This window comes from Centruroides vittatus, unplaced genomic scaffold, assembly GCF_030686945.1.
Source record: "Centruroides vittatus isolate TY-2023 unplaced genomic scaffold, ASM3068694v2 contig_1033, whole genome shotgun sequence".
Classification (NCBI taxonomy): Eukaryota; Metazoa; Arthropoda; class Arachnida; order Scorpiones; family Buthidae; genus Centruroides; species Centruroides vittatus.
Genome location: NW_027120671.1, coordinates 49,741 through 74,173, shown reverse-complemented (window position 1 = coordinate 74,173; position 24,433 = coordinate 49,741). Strand labels below are relative to the sequence as shown.

The 24,433-nt window shown below is 27.9% G+C and overlaps 1 protein-coding gene across 3 annotated transcripts in view; it reads left to right on the top strand.

Moving 5' to 3' along the window:
- The first annotated feature begins 764 nt into the window (after positions 1-764).
- Positions 765-24,433, top strand: part of Rubicon (run domain Beclin-1-interacting and cysteine-rich domain-containing protein rubicon) — a 39,959-nt gene continuing 16,290 nt past the window's right edge. For all 3 annotated transcript variants that reach the window (XM_067262385.1, XM_067262373.1, XM_067262381.1), the window contains exons 1-4: positions 765-962; positions 16,768-16,930; positions 17,118-17,325; positions 21,186-21,292. In XM_067262385.1, the coding sequence (XP_067118486.1) occupies positions 946-962; positions 16,768-16,930; positions 17,118-17,325; positions 21,186-21,292 (495 nt within the window). In that variant the 5' untranslated portion in view covers positions 765-945. The remainder of the gene's footprint in view (positions 963-16,767; positions 16,931-17,117; positions 17,326-21,185; positions 21,293-24,433) is intronic.

Below are 24,433 nucleotides of genomic sequence, written 5' to 3'. Positions count from 1 at the left end.
AGTTTTCTGCCAAACAATTTTACGCATGTGTGTTCCTGGCCTTAAAACTCACTTTGCTGAAAAAAGGAGCTGATCCGGTTAGATCAAAATGACTGATATAATAAATAATGATAATAATAATAATCACCTTTCTGCTATATTTCATCGCATTTTTTAAAATGTTATTAAAAGATAAGCCAATAAATACGACATTATTAGAAAAGAGCATTATTTATTTCCTCGTCTGATAACATATTTTCGCACGGAAGTGTCCATCTTGTAAGCAGAATTAGTAGCATAGAAGAGAGATGCTGCCAGTGGGATGATGAGGGACGAGGTACGACATATCTGGATGGACTACTCGAAAAATTCGTTGGCTTTTCGGCCCGTCCGGATTCGACTCGGTCCCACAGAGCGATAAGCCGTCATCTTAACGGCTCAGCCATCCGATCTTGAACGCAAGCTATTATTTAATGCGATAAACAGTTTAAAATTTGCTGCGTGTTTTGTATTGTAGTCGGAATTCCTCACCACAAAGTAAAACTGATTTTAGGAATCTATTCCAAGTGATTTAATGCCAACTTTGAATTCCCGTTACTCTTTTTTTCAGTTCTGTTTCAGCCAAAATTTCAGAAAAATTTTTACGTTTTCTGTTTTATGCTAGATTTTACGCCGAATTTTACGCATGTGTGTTCCTGGCCTTACTCCACCGCGCGTAGCGTAGAAAATTGTATAATACAGTATTACGATTAAAATATTTTTGAATTTTCGATACCAGGCGGCGCTAGTAAATATCACATTGGTTATGGTTTGTAGGTGTTTAGATGAGCGGCAAGGAATTTGCTTATCTAATTTTGTGAGGAAGTTTCGTCGATTTTAAACCGTTACAATTTGTCGTGTTGTCCGTATTCACATAATGATATTGTCAGTTAGAAGTTACCGACTTTTTACTTTAAAAACGAAGAAATGCATCAAACAGTCAGGTGAATTTCTTACGTCCAAATTTAGTCAAAAATCTAAATGTTTAATTATTTAAATATGTAAATGGGTAATAAATAATGTTTTGTGGGTGTTAAAGTAAATTGTGGTTAGATATTCTGCTTCATATTTATCTTATGTGATTCATAAATTTATTTGTTTTGCTGGTGATATTCAAATGGTTTCTTGAATTTGAAATTAATCAATTTCAAATTTTATTCAAATAATTAGACTTTTCCCACCATTTAAATAAGAATTTAGTCTGGAAGATCAGACACTGAATTATTTTAGATATTATTTATAATGTAAAAGATATTTAGATATATTCTCATATAAATGTATGTCAAATTACAGTAGTATATTAATCATTATGATGAATTATACAAGCTTACAATTTTTTGAATTTTTATTTGAAAGCTTATCAAATTGGGTTATAAAATTACAGATTTGCTAAAGTTTATAAGAGTACTGTACATATTCTATTACATTATTTAATAATTGTAGTTTGAAATAATACAGTAAGAATATAAAACACTTGTGATAACTTTTAATGAACATTATATATCTTTGAATTGTAATGAAATTTCAAAACAAAAAGCCTTTTTAAGAGTGGTTTGACAGAATTGCACAATCTTAGAGTTCGCTGCACAATTTAACTCGATGACTGTAACAAAGATGTAGCAATCTTCTAACGAAACATTACATAAATATATTAAATCGTGTCGGCAGATTGTAATGTTAATTTAAACTGCCTTTGGGTGTTGCACATTGAAATAACAAAAAGTTTAATTAATAAATCACACTATCTGATATCTGGTTATCTAGATATAATTTTAAAATTTATTAAAAACTTAAATTTTTAATTAAATTTAATAATTATAATGATTTTAAATAAAAAGATATTTCAAACAAATATTCATGCTAATCTTCAGTTTTCGTTTTAGGCAGTATTCTATGTGAACAGAATTAAAAATTATTTGATTTTTATAAGCTTTGATAGAATTATGATACTGTTTGCAAGAGTAAATAGTTCACATCTGGTTTTTATCAGATCTTTCTCGTGAATAGATGTTTTGCCTGGAGGTCGGTAAGTGTGATGTGAACCGTAAAATTCAAATACAACAGGTTAATGTTGGGATTATTAATGAGCAAAAGTAGAAATCAGTGAAAACTGATCAAATGAAATTTGATTGGGCAGTTTGTTGTTTGAGCAAAATGTATGCAGTATAGAATGTTTGATTATGGCAATTTTTGCCTGAGTCAGATTGTTCCTAGAATTTCTTTAGATATAAAATTGTTATTATGATTTTAGGCATATATTAACTTTACATAATAGAGTATATCATTTTCTCCAAGGAAAACCATAGCTAGTAAGTTAATAAAGTTAAAGCACAGCTTTGTTCTAGGGGTCTGTACTATTAACTAAGATCTTTGAATAGTTTATCTTCAGAATCAACTAAAAAAAGCAACAAGAACAAATAGGTATAATAGAATATACAACAATAAGATAACAACCCATTGAATATAACAATAAGATTTAAAGTTGTAACCAATTAGAAATTATAAAACATTTCATAATAGGACTAATTATCTACTAGTTAGTTCAGATATGTTTTGTACTCCTTTGTAGCAAAATACATAAATTCAGACAATAAATATTTTATATTATTAGCTTGATCAGTGACTTCTATCAGTTTAAAAGCATTAAATGTTATCTAGTATAAGAAATATTCAAATCTTTCATTAAAATGAAACTTTTAAGTAAATGTTAATTATAGCCTAAATAGCAACTAGGCACAGACATTTTTATCCAGTTTGTTCCATTGTTTTAGTATTGTTTTACAAAATTTAAATCACAAATAATATATTGATTAATGTTTCTTGTTAAAATTTATAATTTTAGAAATTACATTACTATTTATCAAGAATTATGAATTTTACCACGTGAATTTTGACTAGAAAAGTAAAATGGAATAAGAGCATTAAAATCTGAAGTATAGAAGTTAATAATTTATTATATCATAATGTTTTTGAATCTCCTCATTTACATTGATGAGTAGAGGGTAATTGATATTGGATTGAGAGGCTCAAAAACATTTTTTCCCCCTACATTATTCTAATGTGGTGTAGCTTTTTGGCACCAGTGTCAAATATTTTTTGCATTTGTTCCTATAATATCACAAGTTTAATTTTTTAGCTTTGTCATTAAAGATACATTAAAGATTTAATGCTTGTACTTTGGCTCATAGAATTTCATAAATTGATCATTTTCCTGACTTAAAATGATGATGATGATGATTTAACATCTGTTTGTCACAGGAATAGTCAAAAAGAGCATTTTTGCTTTGCAAAATTTGTTTGATGATGATGAATAATTTTTTTTTTTATACCAATTCAGTCTAACTGATCAGCAGATGCATCAGTGCTAAAAATTTCATTTTTAAATAAATTACTTAATGTACAGAGTGATCGTTAAAAAGTAGATATTCAAAGTACAGTGGAACCTCGGTTAACGAACTTAATCCGTTACGCGACTCCGTTCGTTAACTGAGGCAATTTTTCCCATAGAAATAATGCAAATACAATTTATCTGTTTTAGCCTCTGAAAATTTTGTGATTTTTTTTTTTTTTTGTAAAATACAGTAGGTTTTCTTTGATGAAAATGTTGGAAAACATAGTATCAATCATTACAGCAACAAACATGTAAACTGTATTTAATAAAATAGCACTGTACTGTACATACCTTCATTTGTTGTAGTTGATGGCAGAAGAGTGGAGATATACGGAGCTTAATGGTTAGAAAGGAAATCCCCTCCAAAAAAATAATGGGTAGCACTTCATCGGGAGATTCTTTGAGTTGTGGTTTCTTTTGGTAAGGAACAAGAAATTGATCTAAAGCTGATTGTCTTACTCTTTTAATCAAAATTTTTCTTAAATGCAATAGTGCATTGTCGTTTTCTATTGCCACTATCACTTTTCTCTTTCTTGGATGCCATCTTGATTAAATATATAAATTGCAAAACTGAAAAAAGAAGTTTAGCACAAACACTTGGAGAAGCAATGCTTAACTTGTGCATGCCTAACAGCAAATAAAATTTGACACAAAAAACCATTACGTTCGTTATCCGAGACAAAATTTTTGCAAAACAAAAATTCATTAACCGAGGTTCCACTGTACTTGGTAGAAAGAACTGGTCAGCAAATCTTAACCACATTTGGTACACATGCTGTTCTGAGTGTGATGTTTTGATTTTCTGAAAAAAATTAATTTACTTCAAAATTTGGCACTGCTATCACCTTAAGTGCATATCACATGCATTTTCTAACAACTTATGAATAAAAATGGTGTTGAAAAATATTTTTCCGGTTTGCCTGATTGTGCATTATATGTTAAGCTTCTCTATCAATGAAACAGCAATGCTAATCAGCTCATCATGTAAGGAATTTTGGTGCTTAAAGGTTTTAAGCACCAAAGCAGTCTTCCAACTATGGGAATCTTAAATAATGATTTTGCATTTTGAGACATTCCAAATTTCACTCAAGTGGTAAAAGTTTGAAATAATTTTTTTCCATAAATCAAAACCACATAATCAGGACAGTATATATAACAAAATTTGGTTAAGATTTGTTCAATAATTTTTTCTACAGAGAGCTCTGAACATCGTCTTTTTAATTATAGTCATCATGTGTATGTAACTGTAATGCTGCTCTGCTATAATTTTGTAGAAAATTGTTTTTATTTGTTCAGTTAAGGAATTTTCTGGTAAAGAGAGTAACATTTTTGGAAATATAAAGAAACTGTTATTAAGTATTTCATTTAATCCTTTGAAATAACTGAAATTAATTTATAATTATATATAACAATGCAATAAAAACAAGCGAAACCACTTACTAAAAATAAAAATGTAAAAACTGTCTATTGGCGTTACTGGTAAATGTTTAATTAACAAGTACGAGCATTTTCGACAGTATATAACAGACATGGGCAAATGCGGCTCTTGCTGAAAGTTAATTTCTGCTTTTTATTATTATTTTTACAATTTTATTTCCACAATTTTGTGAAAATATGTAATTATATATATGTAGTATTTAGTAATTTATTTCCAAGTTGGTGCAATAAATTAAATTGGCATTTCAAATCTATTCTTTTAAAACAAGTTCTTGACCCAGATGAGGGACACCCTATCCTTCCCTGCCTTACCATACTATTTGCCACGGCAGTACAGAACTGCGGCTCCCATGCATTTTGCAAAACCTACATTTCGGCTCCCACTGAACTCTTGCTTGTGACCACCTCTGGTATATAACCATCTTCTTTTGATAGTATATAACAATGTATAATAAATATTCACTTGAAACAATTACAGACCCTAAATATTGTCTTAAATCTTCAGAAAGTTTGTCAAAATGCCTCTAACTTTTCTTGATCTGTTTTCTTTGAAAACTAATCAATTTTCCATTTTCTTGCTATCTCAAAACATTTTTGACAAATTTTAATAAACTGATCAAATGGATAAAACCACTGAACATTTGTAATTGCTAAAGTTTGCACCTCACCTCACCATGGGCTAGACATGTGGAGTTTTCTGTGTTTTCTTCACATGACTAACACCTAAATAGGGATCATTTTCCATTTAGCAGGTGACCCAAGTTTTGCATTGCCTTATTCTGTCAATCCATCCGGCACTTAAAAAATGCATATTTAGGTCTATAAGGAAAATGAAAGTATAGCCACTGATTTCAAATTTGTCAATAAACATTATATTATTATTATTAAATTTTTTCAATTATATTAAGTATTGATGATGTATAAAATTGTGATCATCATCATAAAGTTATTTTGTTCATATGCACCCTTCTGACTGGACTTGCACCCATGTTATGCCACTGGTTTTATTCACATGGTTATATTATTCTCACATGTTAATTGAATTATTGTAAACTGAGGATCCATTAGGGGTGTACTATAGATTACCACCTATGGAATTTCAGGACTTTGATTATATATTTGAACTCGGGACCGTGATGAGTTCGACGGTACCCTATTTTTGGACCGGAGACGAAAAATAAAAAAGTTATCATACTTTTTTAATGCTCTCATGAAGACGACACCATAGTTGCTAGTACTGCCATCTTGCGGTAAAGTCTGCAAACCATGACGTCGGACTACAGTCATCTCCAGGAGGGTTAAACACGTGATACGAGAGCAGAGAGAGCGACGCGACTTCCGATCATTGCGCGATTGCCATTTTGGTTAATATTACTTATGACAGCGAACATGGTGGCCGTTCCCACTGTTTGTGCTTCTGACTGACCTCCCGGAGGGGAACCGCCAGCAGGCTGCCATGTGCTTAAACGTAGTTATTGATTCACAGTAGTTCTTGAACAAAGTAAAAAAGGGGGGAACATCTACTAAAGGCAATTTTAACGGCAAGCGACGCGACTCGCGATTCGCGATCCCTATCATCGCACGATCGCTGGAAAAAAGTATGATGATTTTTTTATTTTTCGTCTCCGGTCGAAAAGTAGGGTATCGTTGAACTCGTCTCGGTCTCCTGAGTTCAGATATATACCCAAAGACCCGAAATTCCATAGGTGGTAATCTATAGTATCCCCCTAAATTAGTGTTGATTTCCTGAACTAAGCAGTTATTTTAGGTTTATTTTTACCAACATAGTGCCAAAGTTCAAAAATGTTTCGATGTAAGAAATTACTGGTTTCCATATTTCAGTCTGATCTGTTGAATTATCTGGAGTCATTCTCTTCTTTAAATGATTGTGAACATTTATTACTGCTTACAATGTTTGTTGAACAATAAAATAAATGCAAACAATTTTTGAATTTTAGTGTAATAATTTTATGGATTTGTGTAAATAATGATTTTAATGAGATACTTAAATGTAATTAAATTTATCTGTTTTTGTGTTTTTAAAAATTATACACATAACTTAGAATTGTCATTTCATATAGCACTGGACTATTTGCTTTTTTTTAATTACTTTAAAATTTTTCAAGAAATATTTTTATAGTAGATTGCTTTGTTTTTATCAACCTTCTTTTCTCTAGTATATACTTTTTCTCCCAAAACTAGCATTTTAAAATGCCTTTATTTTCATTGAATTTTATTTACTTTAAATAATCTTAGGTAGATAATAATGTTATACTTGAACATTTAATGAGATTAATATAACTAAATGTTTACAGAGAAATTTATTTATATTAACAAAACATTACTAGATGTAAAATATTCTAAGAGAAAAAATAGCAAAATGAGATTTATTGTTGTAGATTGTTTATAACATATAACAGGAGAATTTTTTAAGATTATAAACTATTGCTAGAAGATCGGGTTATGCGCTAATGTTGTGTTAACTTATTTTTGCTTATATTTTATTGATGCATATTCCAGAGATTCTGGCTGTAATTTTTTTCTTGATTCTTTCTTATAGATGTTTAGCTTTGAGAATGAAGTAAAATTTTTTGAATATATTTTTATAAAAATGTGATATGTGACTGCAGAGAAAATAAGATATAAATGCATATCATTGATGTGTTTACTTTAAAAGTTACAACCTTGACTATAGTCTTTCTCATGCTGATGCAGCTTTCTTTTTTGAAGTTTGTTAAGAAATAATAAGCAGAAAAGAAACAATCACTCTTGAAACTGTAGTTTATTTTGATTTTTTTTATTTGGCGAATAAAAGAAAATATAGATTTCATGAAAATTTAAAGTTAACAGTTGACTATTTGAATTACAAAAAAATATTAATAAGATTATTCTATGTTGAAAGCTTTATTTTTAAAATTTGCTAATAATGTGCAAAGATGATCAACTGATTTAAAGTTTATAGCATTTTTATTTTTTAAGTTTTAATATCTTCATTTGTTTTCTTTTTTATTAATAAATTGCAATGTTACTTATGTATTAAGGTATCAAAATATTTAAATTTTGTAAGATTATTTTTTATTTAATGTATTTTTAATTTACTACCATTAAAAGGTGGGAAGACGACGTGAGATGTTAAATCTTTTGAAAATTTTAAAGATTTTGATTTATTTGCAGACCATTTTATATTTTTTTTATGTATAGTAATTTCAGAAACTGTGACAAACAAATACCTTAATTATTAATTATATAAACTGAGTATAATATATAAAAAGAATTTGTTTATAACAATTATCAGCAACTCTTCTATCAATTAAACTTCAAATTTGAAGTACTTTTTTTTTCTATTCAATGATTTAATATTTAAATTTAATGTCTATTTGCTTACAAAATGTAGACCTAGTTGTAACAACTTTGTTATTCAATGATTTTTGATGAAAAGAAAATTATTCAAGTATTAAAAGTTAATACAGTTGAGTGTAGTCAATACTTTGAACCGAATGAATAAATAAAATCTTACATTAGCAATTTTAATGATAGAATGTAACATATGACTGTTTTACATAGTGTAGTGTTTTGCGTATTGAGGCACAGAGCCTAAAGAAAAAGTTGACTTCACTGTAAGACTGTTAGCTCCTGAGGTGTGATAAAGGATAAAATTCTGAAGACATTTTTTTAGTATTTCTTCTAAATTAGTGAATTATTTTTTTTTAATGTTTGCTTATTGTCCTGGCAAATTTTATTTTATTAATTGGAATATTTCAGTTAACATGTCTTTGTCTTCAACTGATATCTTATTTAATAATAGCTATAACTTTGATTTGAAAAAGAATGATTGAGTGAATTGTTTAAAGATTCATTTCTCTCTCTCAATCTGGATGAGGCTATATATCTACTTGGTTTTGATATAAGTGAGAACAAATTAGTTAGACAGATTTTCATTGCATTCTGAATGTTGCCATAAGTTGTGTGTTTTTAACAGCAAGTATGACAAATTATGTTTTATCGTCAGTTTTCTTGTCTCTTCTGGCAAATTGCTTGCTACGCGAAACTGTCTTAGTTTAACTCTTCTCTGTAGACACCAATGTTTAATTAAAAATGAAACTAATTTTACAATATTTTTTTATGTACTAATTGAAGTTAAATAGAAAATAAATAGCAATATAAAAATCTCATTTGTTAATAAAATATAATTGTCTAAAATTATATACCCTCTATTTTGAGAAAGAAATGTGCAGAAATTCTGTGATTAAATTGATTATATTAACTTTTAATGTTTATATTATCAGTTATTTAGTAAAATTTTTGTAGATAACTCTATCAATAAATATATTTATAAAATATTATCAGTTGTCTCTTAATTTTTTAATTTATGATATGTAATAAAAGTTACTTTCAAATTCTGTTTTGTTCAATTTTAGATAAGAGAAATATCATTTAAATTATTTATCTGTGAATAATAATTTTTATTAAAATCTAATAAATATCCAAAATAGGCTAGATTTATATTCACAATTTGGTAATAAGAAATGATAACTTCACAAATTTTATGCATCCTAATTTACAATAATTTGATATCATCATATGTATTTATCAAAATTATGTGAAGTAACTAGTGATGTAACGAATAGTATATTCGGCCAGGAGCGTGGCCGAATGGCTGAATACTCGGCTTGATTAACACACGTACGAAAATTGGTGCGCAAACCGCATTATGGCAAGGATCGCGCACCCTACTCTCTATTGGTCCGCTGTCACTACAATTTTTTCTTCCAGTAGGTCTAAATTATTTAAATTAATTAATTAAATTATAATTATTAAAGTTAATATGAGATGGAGCCTAACGTCTACCTCTAGTGCCAAATTGGTTTATAATTTATGTAATAGCCGTAAATAGCCCGATATGATTCGGCAGTTGTTGGTATTTAGATGTAAGTTGTAAGTTATTTGCAATCGATCTTTTTAACTCTTTAATTAAACACTAAAATTTTGTTTTTACTACGTATTTGTAGACTGAATAGTATTTTAGTGGGGACATATGGTCTAGTCTCTCCCCAGTTGTGGAACAGTTCAAATATATTATTGGGGGTTTCTTTTTGTGATATTTTGTTGCTATTGTTTTTATCAATATTTTTAAAATTAACATGATTTCAAATGTTATCTTTTGCATATAATGAGAAATGCTCATTCTTTGCTTTATATATAAAATAAATTATATATTAGTAACTCATCTTCTAGAAATAGATAAATAATTCTTTCATTAAGTACGATAAGTTTCAATAAAACGTCTCGTAAATCATTTTAAAATATCATAAAAATATTAAAATATACGCGAATTCGAATATAACATAATTAACTAAACAATAATATTAATGCCCGATACATTCTAACCTAGGCGCCATCAATGCCATAAGATATCGGGCTAGATAAAGGCTATAATATTATTTAATTACAAAATAATTTAATACTAGAGTTAGATGCTATTTCTTATTAACTTAAATAATTATAATTTAATGTTCAGCATTAATAAAAGTTACCAAAATGATTAATTTACTGTGTTTTTGTTATTTCTTATTCCTGTTTTTAGGTATTCGGTATTTGGCCGAATAGTGATTAAATTTTCAGTATTCAGCCGAATAGTAGTTTAAATATTCGGTATTCGGCTGACTAGGCCGAATACCGGGTAGTAACCGAATATTCGTTACATCACTAGAAGTAACAGAACTTGGCCGACCAGTGGCCAAGTGGTTCTGTTGCTAAACACTGGAAGTTTGGTTGCGGGTTTGCGCCACAATCGGACAGGCTGGCCACGTGGAGTTTTCCAGGTTTTCTCCATGTTTGTAACACCTGAATAGAGGCCAGTTTCCCTTACAAGACCTCCTGGAAGGCATTTCCCCCTTGCGTAACATCACACTCCAGAGAAGGCAACTGGAAACCACTCTGGATGTAACTTTTCCTAGAAACACCTCAGCGTATTACTAACTACTTACTAATCTACACCAGGTGTCTCCAACGTCAGGAATCTGAGGCGACAATGGCGTACACAGAAGAACAACAGAACTTAAATTTGATTAAAATTTAGAATAAGATTAATACTCTAAAGTAATACCAAAGAAAATTTTGTGCTATGTTCAGTTTAAATTGCTATGTATGATGATGAATATCTAATAGTGAAATTCTAGAATTAATTAAATTATATATATACATAATTTAATTTTAAAAATTTGGAATTTTAAGAAAACAAACTTCGATCTTTATAAATAATCAAATTTTTAATGGTTCATTTAGAATCAAAAAATTAATTTGCTTAAATAATTTACTTTAATATATACATTTCCAACATCATAATGACTGAATAAACTAAATCTCTTCATTAAGATGTCCTCTGTAACACTGTTTTAAAGAATTTATTTTCATTTGACTTTTTCAAATTCATTCTATTCACATTTGACTAGTGCTTTTGATTTTTTCTCCCTCAAACCATACACACAAATTTATTTATAAAAATAAAAACACAAATTAAACTTCTGAAACTATTAGTCTATTAGGAGCTTGATTCTAAACATGTTCATTGGTTTTATTTAGTTTTCTTTTTATAAATAAATTTACATATATGGTTTGAAAAAAAGGTTCTAAAAATTGAAAATTCTAATGAAATATGAATGAGTAAGTGGATTTGAAAGATCTTTGAATGATGTTCAATAGAATTAAAGGTTTTGAAAGAGGATGATGATGATAAATTCTTGAAAATGTTAGTGTCGTAATGGATTTCTTAATATAAGGCAAATGTTTATTAATTAGTTTAAATAAAAAAAAATCTGAGATCTGTTATATTGAACAGCATAATAATAAAAGCATATTTTAAAAAGTAGATTATATGTTACAAGAACTTCAGACGATCATGTAACATTTTCTATTTTTATTATTTTTATTAGAAGAGATCTAATAAAGATAATAAAAATACCATTATTTCTATTATCTAATTGAAAGTAATGAAATAACTGGATAGGAAATTAGATAAGAGCCTGAGGTTTGCATAATAGCAGAAGAGATCAAAAAATTGTCAAATTAGAAAATATATAGAACATGAAAATACATTGGCTTTTTTAAAGAAAAATAACATTTCTTGTTATAATGATGGTGATGATTTTAAAATTTAACTTCAGAACTGATCTGTATTTAAGTATAATATTTTTAAATAACAAATGGAAGGGAAAGAGAGAATACTTATGAATATAATTTGTTAATTCTGTTTTATACATATATATATGGAAAAAATCTTAATTATCTTATAGCCAAACGAACTACCAAATTATGAGGCTATATTAAAGTTAATTTTAATAATTATAAAGTAATTCTGCCTAGAGGTAGGCAGTAGTTTGGTTATCTTTAAAAATCAGATTAATGGATTGAATATCTGAGTACTAGAAAAATGTAATTTATTACAATGTTGTTACCAATGTTTGCTAGAGTTGTTTCAATTTCACATCGAATAGAATCTCTACTTGTTATCATTATGATACATTATATGTATTGAGATAAATTTATCTGTGTAGTTCAGTTTGCATTGGTAAGATTAGACAATGGAGGTTAATAGACTAAAAATTTTTTTACATCGATCTTAATATAAATATTAGTATATTTGCAAATATTCACATTTAGTAAAAATTCAGATGAATGAGTTTAAAAACAACTTTTACACATAAGGAATTTTAAGTTCTTATGATTACAGTAGTAGGGCCTCTCCATATGTGACCAATACATTTCAAGAACATGTGTGAAAGCAGAAATTTGATAAAATAACAAATTTTATTATTTCTTGCACTAACATATCTAACACACACTTTATATATATATATAAGGCAAACACTATATTAACAATAAATAGCATAATTTCATAAATCATAATAACTTCAAAAAAATTTTTGTGAATATTTTCTTTTTCTCTCTAAAATAGACACTTTACAGCTTCTCTGTACTTAATAAAAATATAATCATCAATCGATATTCAAAAGAAAAATGCTATACAGATTAGAACTTTTTTTTTTTTAATTTTAAAAATGCCTGCATAGCATACAGTAGATGTAACATTCTTCTTTCAAATGTATTTTGTAACCTGATGGTTGATTAAACTATCAAAAAACTGTTTATAATAATCAATTTAAAAAAAATTAAATTGACACTTTAAAATTATATTTTTTAAGACAAAAAATCTATAAATTTGAATTTTCCGGAATTAGAGCATTATAAAAAAAGTTATACAGATTCATTTTCATGATGAAATGACATAATGGAACTTTAAAATAATTTATATACAGTAATCATCATATATATATATATGATGATTACTGTATATAATAAAACAAATTACTGTATATAAATTAATTATTTCAGATAATATATTTTTTTCCATAATTTGTTATTTCCAGACATTATAGAATTGTATATAACGGGTGGCCAACAAGTCGATCGCGATCGACCGGTCGATCGCCAATCCAATTTTGGTCGATCGCTCGCGATGTCTTGACTTAATGTATTATATTTGTAACCGAACACAACAGTATGCATGCAGTTATGACTCGACTCATAAGCAGTGCACCACGTACTGAAACACAGTGTATAAACATAGTATGTATTTCACACCTCCCCTCCCCACTTACACTATGCCTATGACAACAAGTCGATCGCGACGCATTTTTAAGATAAAAAGTGGATCTTATGTATACAAAAGTTGGCCACCCCTGGTATATAACATGTAAAAATATTAGAAATTGCTTATTGGAAATATCTGTTTGAAAATTATCACTAAAATAATCACTGAAGTTTTTAATAAAGTAATAATTTACAATTATATGTATATTAAACATTTAATATTAAAAGAAATCACTATGCTTAGAAAACAAAGACAATAAATCTAGTGTTAATTAAATAAACTATTAAAACTGTTGTTTCACTTAATAATTAATACTGATCCAATAATTAGTATGACCTTGCAAAATCCAGCAGATTTGTTAGTTCTTAATGAACAGTTTAGCTTTCATTACAGATAACAATATATCCAAAAGCAAATATTGTCTTTTTTTAATTTGTTAAAAACTTTTATAAAATGAAAATAAATTGTTTTTGTAGAATTATATAAAAAATATATCTTATACTATATCTTGAAGTAAAGAGTTAAGGAACTTTTATTTTTTATAATTAACTCTCAACCTGGGAAAAAGATCTTGTCATTCAGTGCTCAAGTGTGTGTCTTACAACTACAACTAGAAAAAAAATTCAAATTATAATTTTTTTTCTTTTTACAATGTTTATGAAATTATGTAAAATACTCAGTCTTGCTCCATGTGTGTTTTAAGACAATATGAAGTGGTTCAAATTAAATTTTTTATAATTATTAAAATTAAAGATTAAACTAGCAGTGAAACAATATTTAGTTTTTATTAGACATTTTTGGGTTATAATTTGAAACATTGTGTAGACCTATAAATTCCCACTGTCATCTTTTGTCTGTCGGTTCATCTTAATCTCGAGAATGGTGTTATGTAGATGAAAGCCGAGACCAGATATGGAAAGATTAGGGGCAGGAGGCCCTGATTATTACAAACCAGAAGTCAGGTTATTTCAATTCAAAAATTTTCTCCTGAAAGGAGTTAGACAACTAGCGAAAAGCGACTCTATTACTAGCGGAAAAGTATCATGTACAGGAGGAAGACACTAATAATTTGAGGTGGAGAGCATATATTTTAAATTAAAAATATGATTAAAAATTGCAGCCTGGCATTGTGACAATGTCACAATAAATAAATGCTCCTTATAGAATTGTAGTGTATTTTTTTGAAGACATACAGCACAAATGTGAACCTCATTATCATCATCAATGATGTATTACACTTCATATTCAATCTTGAATCAGAATACAAATATCTACAGTAAAGACATTCAGTGTCTTCATTTGAAGAGCTCTCTTCAGGTGTTTTAACTAATACATTCTTCATTTTATTCTTTGTGTTGTCCATTTTTCAAGTCTTTCTTTCAAGAACTACCTTTCCTCTTTTTGCCATGTTCTCTCAGATTATCTTTTCTTAAGTTTTTTTTTTCTTTCTTTTCCTTAAGACTCTATATGATGAAGATGAACAAAAGGCATGAAGTAACCGCTATTTTGTCCCACACAACACTTTCCTATCTTATATCAACATATCATTTTGAAGTCTCTTAAATTCCTTGGTAATCAGTGGTGCTAACAAAACAGTTTTACAGTCCTATAAAGCTAAAAGAATTCTCTACTGATAGAATCAAAAATTTATTGTGGCTGTCAAACACGTTGTCTCCACAGACAGAGCATTGAGCCACAACAATTTCACCGCCATTTATACTTTTGGTATGCATATTTAGTTGAATTATTTACTGTTGTTACAGCACTCATTAGGCACAATACATGTTATACCCCATCTTGCTTCACTATTCATACTTGTCCCTCTTTCCTTATATATGTCACATTTGCTATGACTAGAGGTGTTAATTCAAATCTTTAGCCTCAAGGAATCAATCACGCATACGTGCACAAAAAATTACCTTTTTTTAATCACAAGTAATATATCAAAAAATCATTTGTCCTTACTCTCTTGTATGGTTTTTTGTGCTATTAAAATTTTTTGCAAAATAGAAATATTTACAAAAACTGAATAAATAAATAAAATATGTTATTTACAGCTGTATCACATCATTTACCTGTATCAAATGTATTTTCCTGAAGGTCAATCAAAAGGACCGAAAACATTAGATGATAAGTAAATGTTAGTTACTGCATATTTAATGGTTACCTGTTTGTTATTGTGATAGTGCAGTTACAGAAAGGATTAAGTATCACATCATATATATCATATATATATATATCATTTTTTTCAGTTTATTATAATTGAACATTTAATGAGACATTTGATCTAAGAAACAATTAACATTAAGACTTAATTTGCATTTAAAAGTGGCATGATAATTGCCTTTAGAAAACTGCCCAATGTCCTGCTATTTCTAAGTTAAAATAATTTGAACTAAATATATTAAATCACTTCATATTACGGAAATAAAACTAAAGTTAACCTTAAAAACGACAAATGTTTTTGAACAGCTTGACTGTCCTGCTTCAGGTCAGTTGTGTGTGTTCCATTTAGAATGTTCATTCTATTACATTCTATATTCGATTTGAATTCAAACTTCAGATATTTGCAATTTACAAATTTAAATTAATCTAATTAAATTTTACAACTAATGTATTCTATTTAATTTTTATTTAACATCTTATGGGTTAATTGAAGTTTATTATAATAAACTTTTGTTGGTGTTATCGTAAAAATCTTTCCAAGCATATATTTTTGGATTTGTTTCTCTTTAAGTACTAAATATATTAGATGTGTACAATCTTAGATAAATTTTTATTTTAAATGAAATAACCAGGTATTACGCTTACATAATTTTGCTTATGAATATATATTTTTTTACTACATTATGTATACATTTATTTATTATAACAATGAAAAATTCATATAATCAATTTAAAGAAGTTTAATTTTGACATGTCTACTTATTGTTATTTGGGCTTCTTTCGAAAATTTATTTAATAATGTTCAAAAATCTTCGTGGCACACCTACAATCCTCTCGCAGCATACCGGTTGAAAATCACCGATATATATAAACATATATACAGAGGAATTGAAGCTATCTTTGGAAGTTATAATTATAAAAATAAGCTTCATTTTTTTCAGGCTTCTATTTGGAGTGATTTTATAATCATAATTGTAAAGTTTATTTATATATATTATAATTAAAACAAATTGAAATAATTAAATCTAATTTTTTTTTTCCCTTTATCATCGTATCGTAATAAATCTTATCTGGTTTTCTAAAATATAATTATGTATTTTTGTAGTTATGAGGAAGAAGAAAGACATCAGTTACTAATTTCTTTGAAACATACAGTAGAGGGTCTGTTGGCAAATTGTTCAAACAATGTTTGGAATACCTATGGAGGTTTATCTCGCCTCTGTACTGTTGTAGACAAAATATTATCCCATAAATTGCAAAATCAACAGGTAATTTTTGATTTATTTTAAAATTATATTTCTATAAATGATAAAAGAATAAACTTTGTTTTTAAATATTAAATTTGTTAAACATAACAGAATTTTTAAAATTATAAATTGATGTATAATTTGATGTTAAAATATATATATATATGTGTGTCTTAAGAATTTTTTGCTTGAAATAATATTTTTTCAGGATAATGGATATTGGAATTTTCTTGCTGGATTACAATTGTTAAAACCAACATTAATTCCAGTATTTTCAGAAATCTCTCACGAAGGAAATGAAAAATTGATTAAGAGAGAACAACAATGGTTAAAAAATAGTTTACAACAACACATTTTATCATCCCAGTTAGAGATTCTAACAAAAGACAAAGTTCATTTATTAAAATGTTATCAAAGTAAGTAGATTTTATTGCTCTTACAAATGAAATTTAAAATGCACGTAGCTGATTTATTTTTATAAATTTTGTTTTAATTGTTATGTTTTCTTCTTTTCAAGAATAATAAACATTAAGTTTTTGGTAAATAAAATTTTTAATTCATTTTCAGAATTATAATTTAGTATAATTAAAAATAAAAGTTCATTTATAAATAATGTAATTACAAAATATAAGATGAATAAAAAATGAACAGATTTTAGTAAAATTATGTTTTGGATAATTAAATATCCTAGAAAACTAATATTTTTATTACTTGGATGCTATTCAAGAGAGATCTAATTTTAATTACTAGTCAGCTTAATTCATTGTTGCCATAATGAAGATGAATTAATCATAATTATAACATACTTAAATTAAATAAATAAGAAAAAGATAACGAGAAGAGTAATATTTATTTCAAAATATTTCAGTTAAAACCAATGATTGTTTTAAATTATTTATAAAAAATCTTTTTCATTGAAAATAATGTAACAAAATTTCTATTAAAAATTTACATAGAAGCTTTATATAATAAAATTAAAAATCAATTAGAGTATTATCAACTAATATAGATTAAATAACAATATTGATTTAATTATTTTTCTCCTCCAAATTTTTTTACTGTTTAATATAAAATATTTTAAATTATTTTAATAAAAATAATGTACTGTAATCAAGGCCAAATTTGATACATGTAACTTAAACATTTAAAAGAATATTTCCTTATTGTTTTAAAATATAAGTATTATATTTATATTTCTTTAGCTGTTAAGTTTTATTAAAAGTATATTTATTTTAAAATATATCCTTAAGATAACTTTCACTTTATTTCTTCATCTATGAAATATTATTACAAAACTGTTATAATTAGGCTTTTGAACAACTAAATTTTAAACTTTAATCTTAGTATTAATCATAAATTTCAGATCAGATAATTCAAATGTAGAATAAAAACAAGACATTAAAACAACTAAAGTAAATTAGAAATTAAACAATTATTAGAATTTTTTTTATATTTAATACTAATTATACTTTATTCATTCCATTAGTTATTGACACAAATAAGTTGATTTATATTGTAGTAAAATTAAAAATCATATTATCAGACACATACTAAGTGTAGAAAATTTTTATATGACACTACAAATGCAGGAGATACAAAATATTCTAATGCAAAAGGTACACCAATTGACACATTATACATCGATTATTCAACCAATAGTAAGCAGCATTCTACTCACTATTAGATTGATTTATAATTTTTAAAATGTATTAAAAACAACTTGTCTTCATTTAGTTAAAATTTTTATTGTAAACAACTAATATTGCACATGATAAAATTTGAACAAGTAAGCAGCTAAAATTCTGACAAGCAATCTTGTCAGAATTTCAGTAGCTTTGAAATGTCATTTAGCTAAAATTCAGCTAAAAATTGTTAAAACTGATTTAGCTAAATAATATTTTTGTAAATACCGTAAGCCCTCAACTTAAAACTAGTTGGGAAAGGCGTGTCCACTATTCCCAAAAGTCATTAAATCAAATGTATTTTAAAAACATATTCATAATGCACTTATGATGTATTGAAATGTTATAATGTATAAACACAAATAAAATATTTATTATAATGTACATTGAGTAATTTATAGTTATTGACCCATCTTTTAGTATGCTCTATCTGCAAATAAAAAAAAAAGGTTTCTGAATTTTTCCTGTAGAATATCATAACATTTTTGTCCATTAAATTGTAAATTTGCTGTACTGTTAACTGACCATCTGTTCTTCATAACGATTCAAAATATAAAAAACATGATGATTATTTCATATTATATTTTGAGTTATAATAAGCAGTTTTCTATTAGTGAAAAATGCATGCCATAATGCTTGAAAGAATGATTTACCAGGTGGTGGGAGAGGCTCATAATTCATGAAATATAGATATTACAATCTAATAATAATCCATGTAAAGACTTGAAAGTTTGAGGTATTCATATATTCTTTGAAAAATTTAGAGATTACAAAACACACTTTATTTCCAGATCTAACTTGCGTTTGATTAAATTTAATCTGATGATTAAAATTTATTAAAATTAACATGTGAAAAACATATGTTAAATTATATGATTAACACACATATTTTTACAATTAATTGAACAGCTTCAGTCTAAATATTCTTTATCAATAGGAATAAAATTATAATAAGAGAGAGAGAACACATTTCCTTTTTCTGTCAGTAAGAACATTATGAGGTAAAAATGAATTATTCAACTATTGTTGTGAGAACTATGTTCATACCTTTTTTTAATAAAGCCAATCACTGCCATATACCATCGGGCTATATAACGGCTATAATAATAATAATAATAATAAATTACCAAAAAATTTGATTCTAGAGAGGTGTTAGGTTCCATCTCATAATAAATTTAATAATTGTAATTTAATTAATAATTTTAGATTAAACTGGAAGATTATTATTTAACGGCAGTGGTTGGCTTTATTATTATAATGTATCAGGTTTTAATTGAGTTGTTTGTTTACTTTTTTTTTATTTTTTCATAATTTCCTATTCTACTTCTGTGTTGACTAATCCCTAATGAACTAAAACTGTTTTATAAAGTAAGAAAATTGAAATTTGCCATAGCCTAATATGATTTATTTTATTAAACTAATTCATTTTTTTTCTAGGTTTTCCGTATTGAAGAACTGTGTAACTCTGTTGACTTTTTAACTTTTCTTGTAAAATCTATAGCTTTGAGCAATTAATGTTCTTTAGATTAAAATATTTTGTTAAATAATTTTGTATTTATTCTGCAGTATATTTTACAATTTCCTTTATGTAATTTTCACAAATAAGAACACAAATTGACATCCTTTTGTAGATTATTTCTTGCTAAAATATTATGTAAAACTATTAAATACAGTAGAACCTCTATTATCCAAACTAATTGGGGATGAAGGTAGTCCGGATAAGGAAAAATCCAGATAATCGAAAAAAATAATTATTGACAGTGCATATAGTATGAATAATTTTTGTCTAGATTTACATATAGCTTCAATATTAAATTATTTTTTATTAACAAATTCAATTAACGATTTTTGTTTAAAGCTAACTGTTCTTTTTGAAGCTGCTAAGTCGCGAATACTTTTAAGACATATAAGTTGTCCTGAGTTACACTCTTCTTAGCTCTCAAACCACTTCATGGCGACATCTAAGCACTGAAAAGCTTCAGAATATGTAGGACCAATATCTCTTACTTCGCAAATCTCTTCGTCTTCTCGATCTTGTTCATCTGAGGCAAATATTTCTTTGTTTCCTCATCATTCAAAATTTGGAATCCAGGATCATTCGCATTGCAATTTAACCACTCGGTTACATCTTCTTTGTTACATTCAGCACATACTGAAATTTGTGCTATTGCTTCCGCAATGTCTCCTATATCACACTCTGCTGTTACTGGAATTTACTAATTGTCTTTTCAAAATTTTGTTTCATGCATTCCATCACGTACGTACATAAACAGTGTCGCAATTCACCAAGTGCAAATCAGCAAATTCGTACAATTTTTGTTTATTTTGAACAATCCGGATAATAGAGGTCCGGATAAGCGAGGCTCTACTGTAGTGCTTATAAGGTCCAAAAATCTTTAATTTGTAAGTTTTGCTATATATATATATATATATATATATGGGTGTATTATATAAAATTAGTTAATATTCTAAAATAATTGTTATTAATATTATCTATTTTCTAGTTGACAATTGGATTGAGTAAGATTAAAAAGTGAATTCATGTAGTTTGATGATTAAATAGTTGGATTATAATAATTAATTTTTTTTTACAGAGGAAGCTTTTTTATGTAATGCTGAATATACGAAGGCACTTTTAATATGTTTAAAAGCAGTAGAAGAAAATCAAGCTGCATTATTAGCTAAATTAGATCCTACTTTAGTATGTATAAAAACAATTTTATAAAAATATATGTTTATAATTTTGATTTTTCACTAATTTTGGGTATTCCTTATTAATTCATAAAAACTTTAATTTTTTTTCTTGAAGTTCAAGAATTAGGAATGCATCATTTGAATATGTAAGCTTTTGGAACTAAGATAAAGTTTATACATTGATAAAAAAGTTCCTAAAATGATGTGATTCTTACTTCAGCAGACTTTTCTTTGCAGGGACTACTGTTGGAATTCAAAGACATCCTCTTTCATATTTTCATTGCCTAGAAAAACATCTGTTGGAGTAAGAGCTGCTGTATCATTTTAGGAACATTTTCATTAATGTGTGAACTTTCATTTTAGTTCTATAATTTACTATACAAGTTTACACAGTATAATCTCCAAATAGCGGACACCATCAGAATTGAGAAGTTTGTCTGCTATTTAGAGGTGTTTGCTGTTCGGAGGCACATGGTGGCGGTCATATTGTATTTAAACTTTGTCATTATAAAGTGAAGAATACAATGGATCCATGAAAATGTCAAATTTGCATTAGGAATGTGAATATACTGAAAAGTATATGTAGCATATATAATTAAAATATATATACAATATATTAATTTTTTCAGCTGTAAAAATTTCGTTAATAATTCTATAATTTACTAAAATAATTGTTGAATGTATTAGTCTATGTCTCATAAAATTAGACAATAAAACAGGTTATAAGACAACCAGTTGATCTTATGAGAGAGAGAAAAAACTATTTTATTATAATTCATGTTACCCTAAATGCATTTCACCTTCAACGGCCTCTTCGGTAGGGATTTTTCTTTTTACAAAGGAACTTAGATGTAAGTCATCCAACAGTAGAAACATCATCTACACAGTAACCATTGAATCTTGTTTGAATGTCAAGTTACAAAGGCGATTTGCTATCCACTTCAAGGGGTGGGAAATATATTCGGAATTATTACATTTATAACATCATTTATGATGTAAGCAACTAATAAAAATCAATACAGGGATTTGTCTGCTTCGTAGTTATCAACTAGGTGTAACTTCTTGAATATTTTTGCTTTTTTTTCAGTAACTGATTTATTAAAAATTACACTTTAGCCACCACAAAGCTGTTAAAATGGTTATGACAACAGTGTTTGTTTGGTGAAAGTTCAAAGGTGATTTGCTAACCACTTAAAAGTGAGGGAAGATATTCAGTTTTCTTGCATTTATGATCTTAAGTTTCTTTTTCGTTATTACTCTACTATGGTTCTTGTCAAATGAATAACTTTGGAAAAATTTATAGTTTTTTGATATCATTAGCTTATTGTTGGAATTAAGACAGAAGTTTAATAACATTAATATGTATAATGATAAATGGTGATTGACAAAGTGAAGTTTAAACTGTACAATACGTTTTTTTCTCATATCTCTCTCGTTGTTCTTGTAATGCCTTCAACCTCGCCTCCAAATCCATCCTTCTAAAAAATTGTATATTAATAAAATAATGTAAAAGATAAAAATTACTATAATATAACTCTTATCTTAAAAACCGATGGTGTCAGATAAATTTATTCTTTTAGTTGTTTGCACTGTATATATTAGTACACGGAAAGTTTATTTCCATTCCTTTCTGACATCCGGAGGCATAAAAGTACTGTACTCTAACCTGCTTTATTTTTAAAAACAAATCCGAATAAAATTAGACAATAAAACAGGTTATAAGACAACCAGATGATCTTATGAGAGAGAAAAAAAACTATTTTATTATAATTCATGTTACCCTAAATGCATTTCACCTTCAACGGCCTCTTCGGTAGGGATTTTTCTTTTTACAAAGGAACTTAGATGTAAGTCATCCAACAGTAGAAACATCATCTACACAGTAACCATCTCGCGTACAATCTTGTTATAAGCAATTCAAGTCTATCCCAGCATTCCGCTACAATCACGCCGTCATTCAGATTCATTGTGCTATTTTGCATAATGATTGCATAGTGTTCTTTGAATTTACGTTTAGTTACATTTTTCTCCCGATGTAATATTTTAATGTTATTAATATCGATAGAACAATTATTAGCCCGACAATGTAAAAATATTGGAGAAGTATTAATTTTAAGGCGTATCGAGGCTAGGTGTTCCGACAATCTTACTTGCAGCTTCCTCTTCAATCTTACTTGCAGCTAAACCTCGTGTACAATACGTATTCGATTAGCGACCAACTCGGTGCACCAATAACATCAACAGAGTTCTGATAGTTCAATAAGTTTGTGTATGCTGATCTGGTTCGTTGAGAAGGCACCTTGTGATGATTTGGTGTATTGAAGGCTAGTAGCAATCTATTGTTGGTTTCTGGATGACTTAACATCCCTGGACGAACTTGAATCTGAAGTTCCACAGTCAATCTTGAAATCCACTATCAATCTGAAGTTCCACAGCAAGCTTGAAATGAACTTGACGAGTAACCTGAAGTTCCTGGATGAATTCTATGTAGACCTGAAGCTCTGAAGCAAATTTGAATCTCCTGCTTTGACATTGACCTTATATAGTCGTCGACAGCAGGCTAGGCAACCAATCAACAATTATCGGCTGTCGCCCTATTGGAGATATGCCATGTGGTGTGATTCTCTGCCAACCAATCAGCAGTTATGCTGGTCGCTGCTCTGTCAGAGGTCCGCGGCATAACGCAATGCCTGGCTAACCGTCTCTGACCTGAGACGCATGCGCCGCTAATTCAAACACAACAGTCGCCTCCTCAACGGTCTTTCTTGGCTGTTGCCAGTTTAAAAAAAAAAAAGACGGGAATTGTGTTCTTATGCGATTCTACCACGGCAGACAACTTAACCAGATTAAACTTTTCTAACAGATAAAGAATATTGTTCAACTTCTTATAACCTGCCCCTCCTCCCCTGTTCCTATTTTAAGCCAGTCTTTATTCAATGCCTACAGTCAAAATTTGTTGCCTGAAAGAGTATTTTAACTGATTTTGTTTTCATTTTAAAATATTTTGTATGTAATTAATTCTTTTGGAGTATTGAAGGTGGGACATTGCATTTTCATAAGGTTGGTTATGGATGATGGCATCCATTATTTAGAGAGAATTATAATAGATGTCCTATTTGAAGGTCTGGGGATTGTAAAAATGTCCATT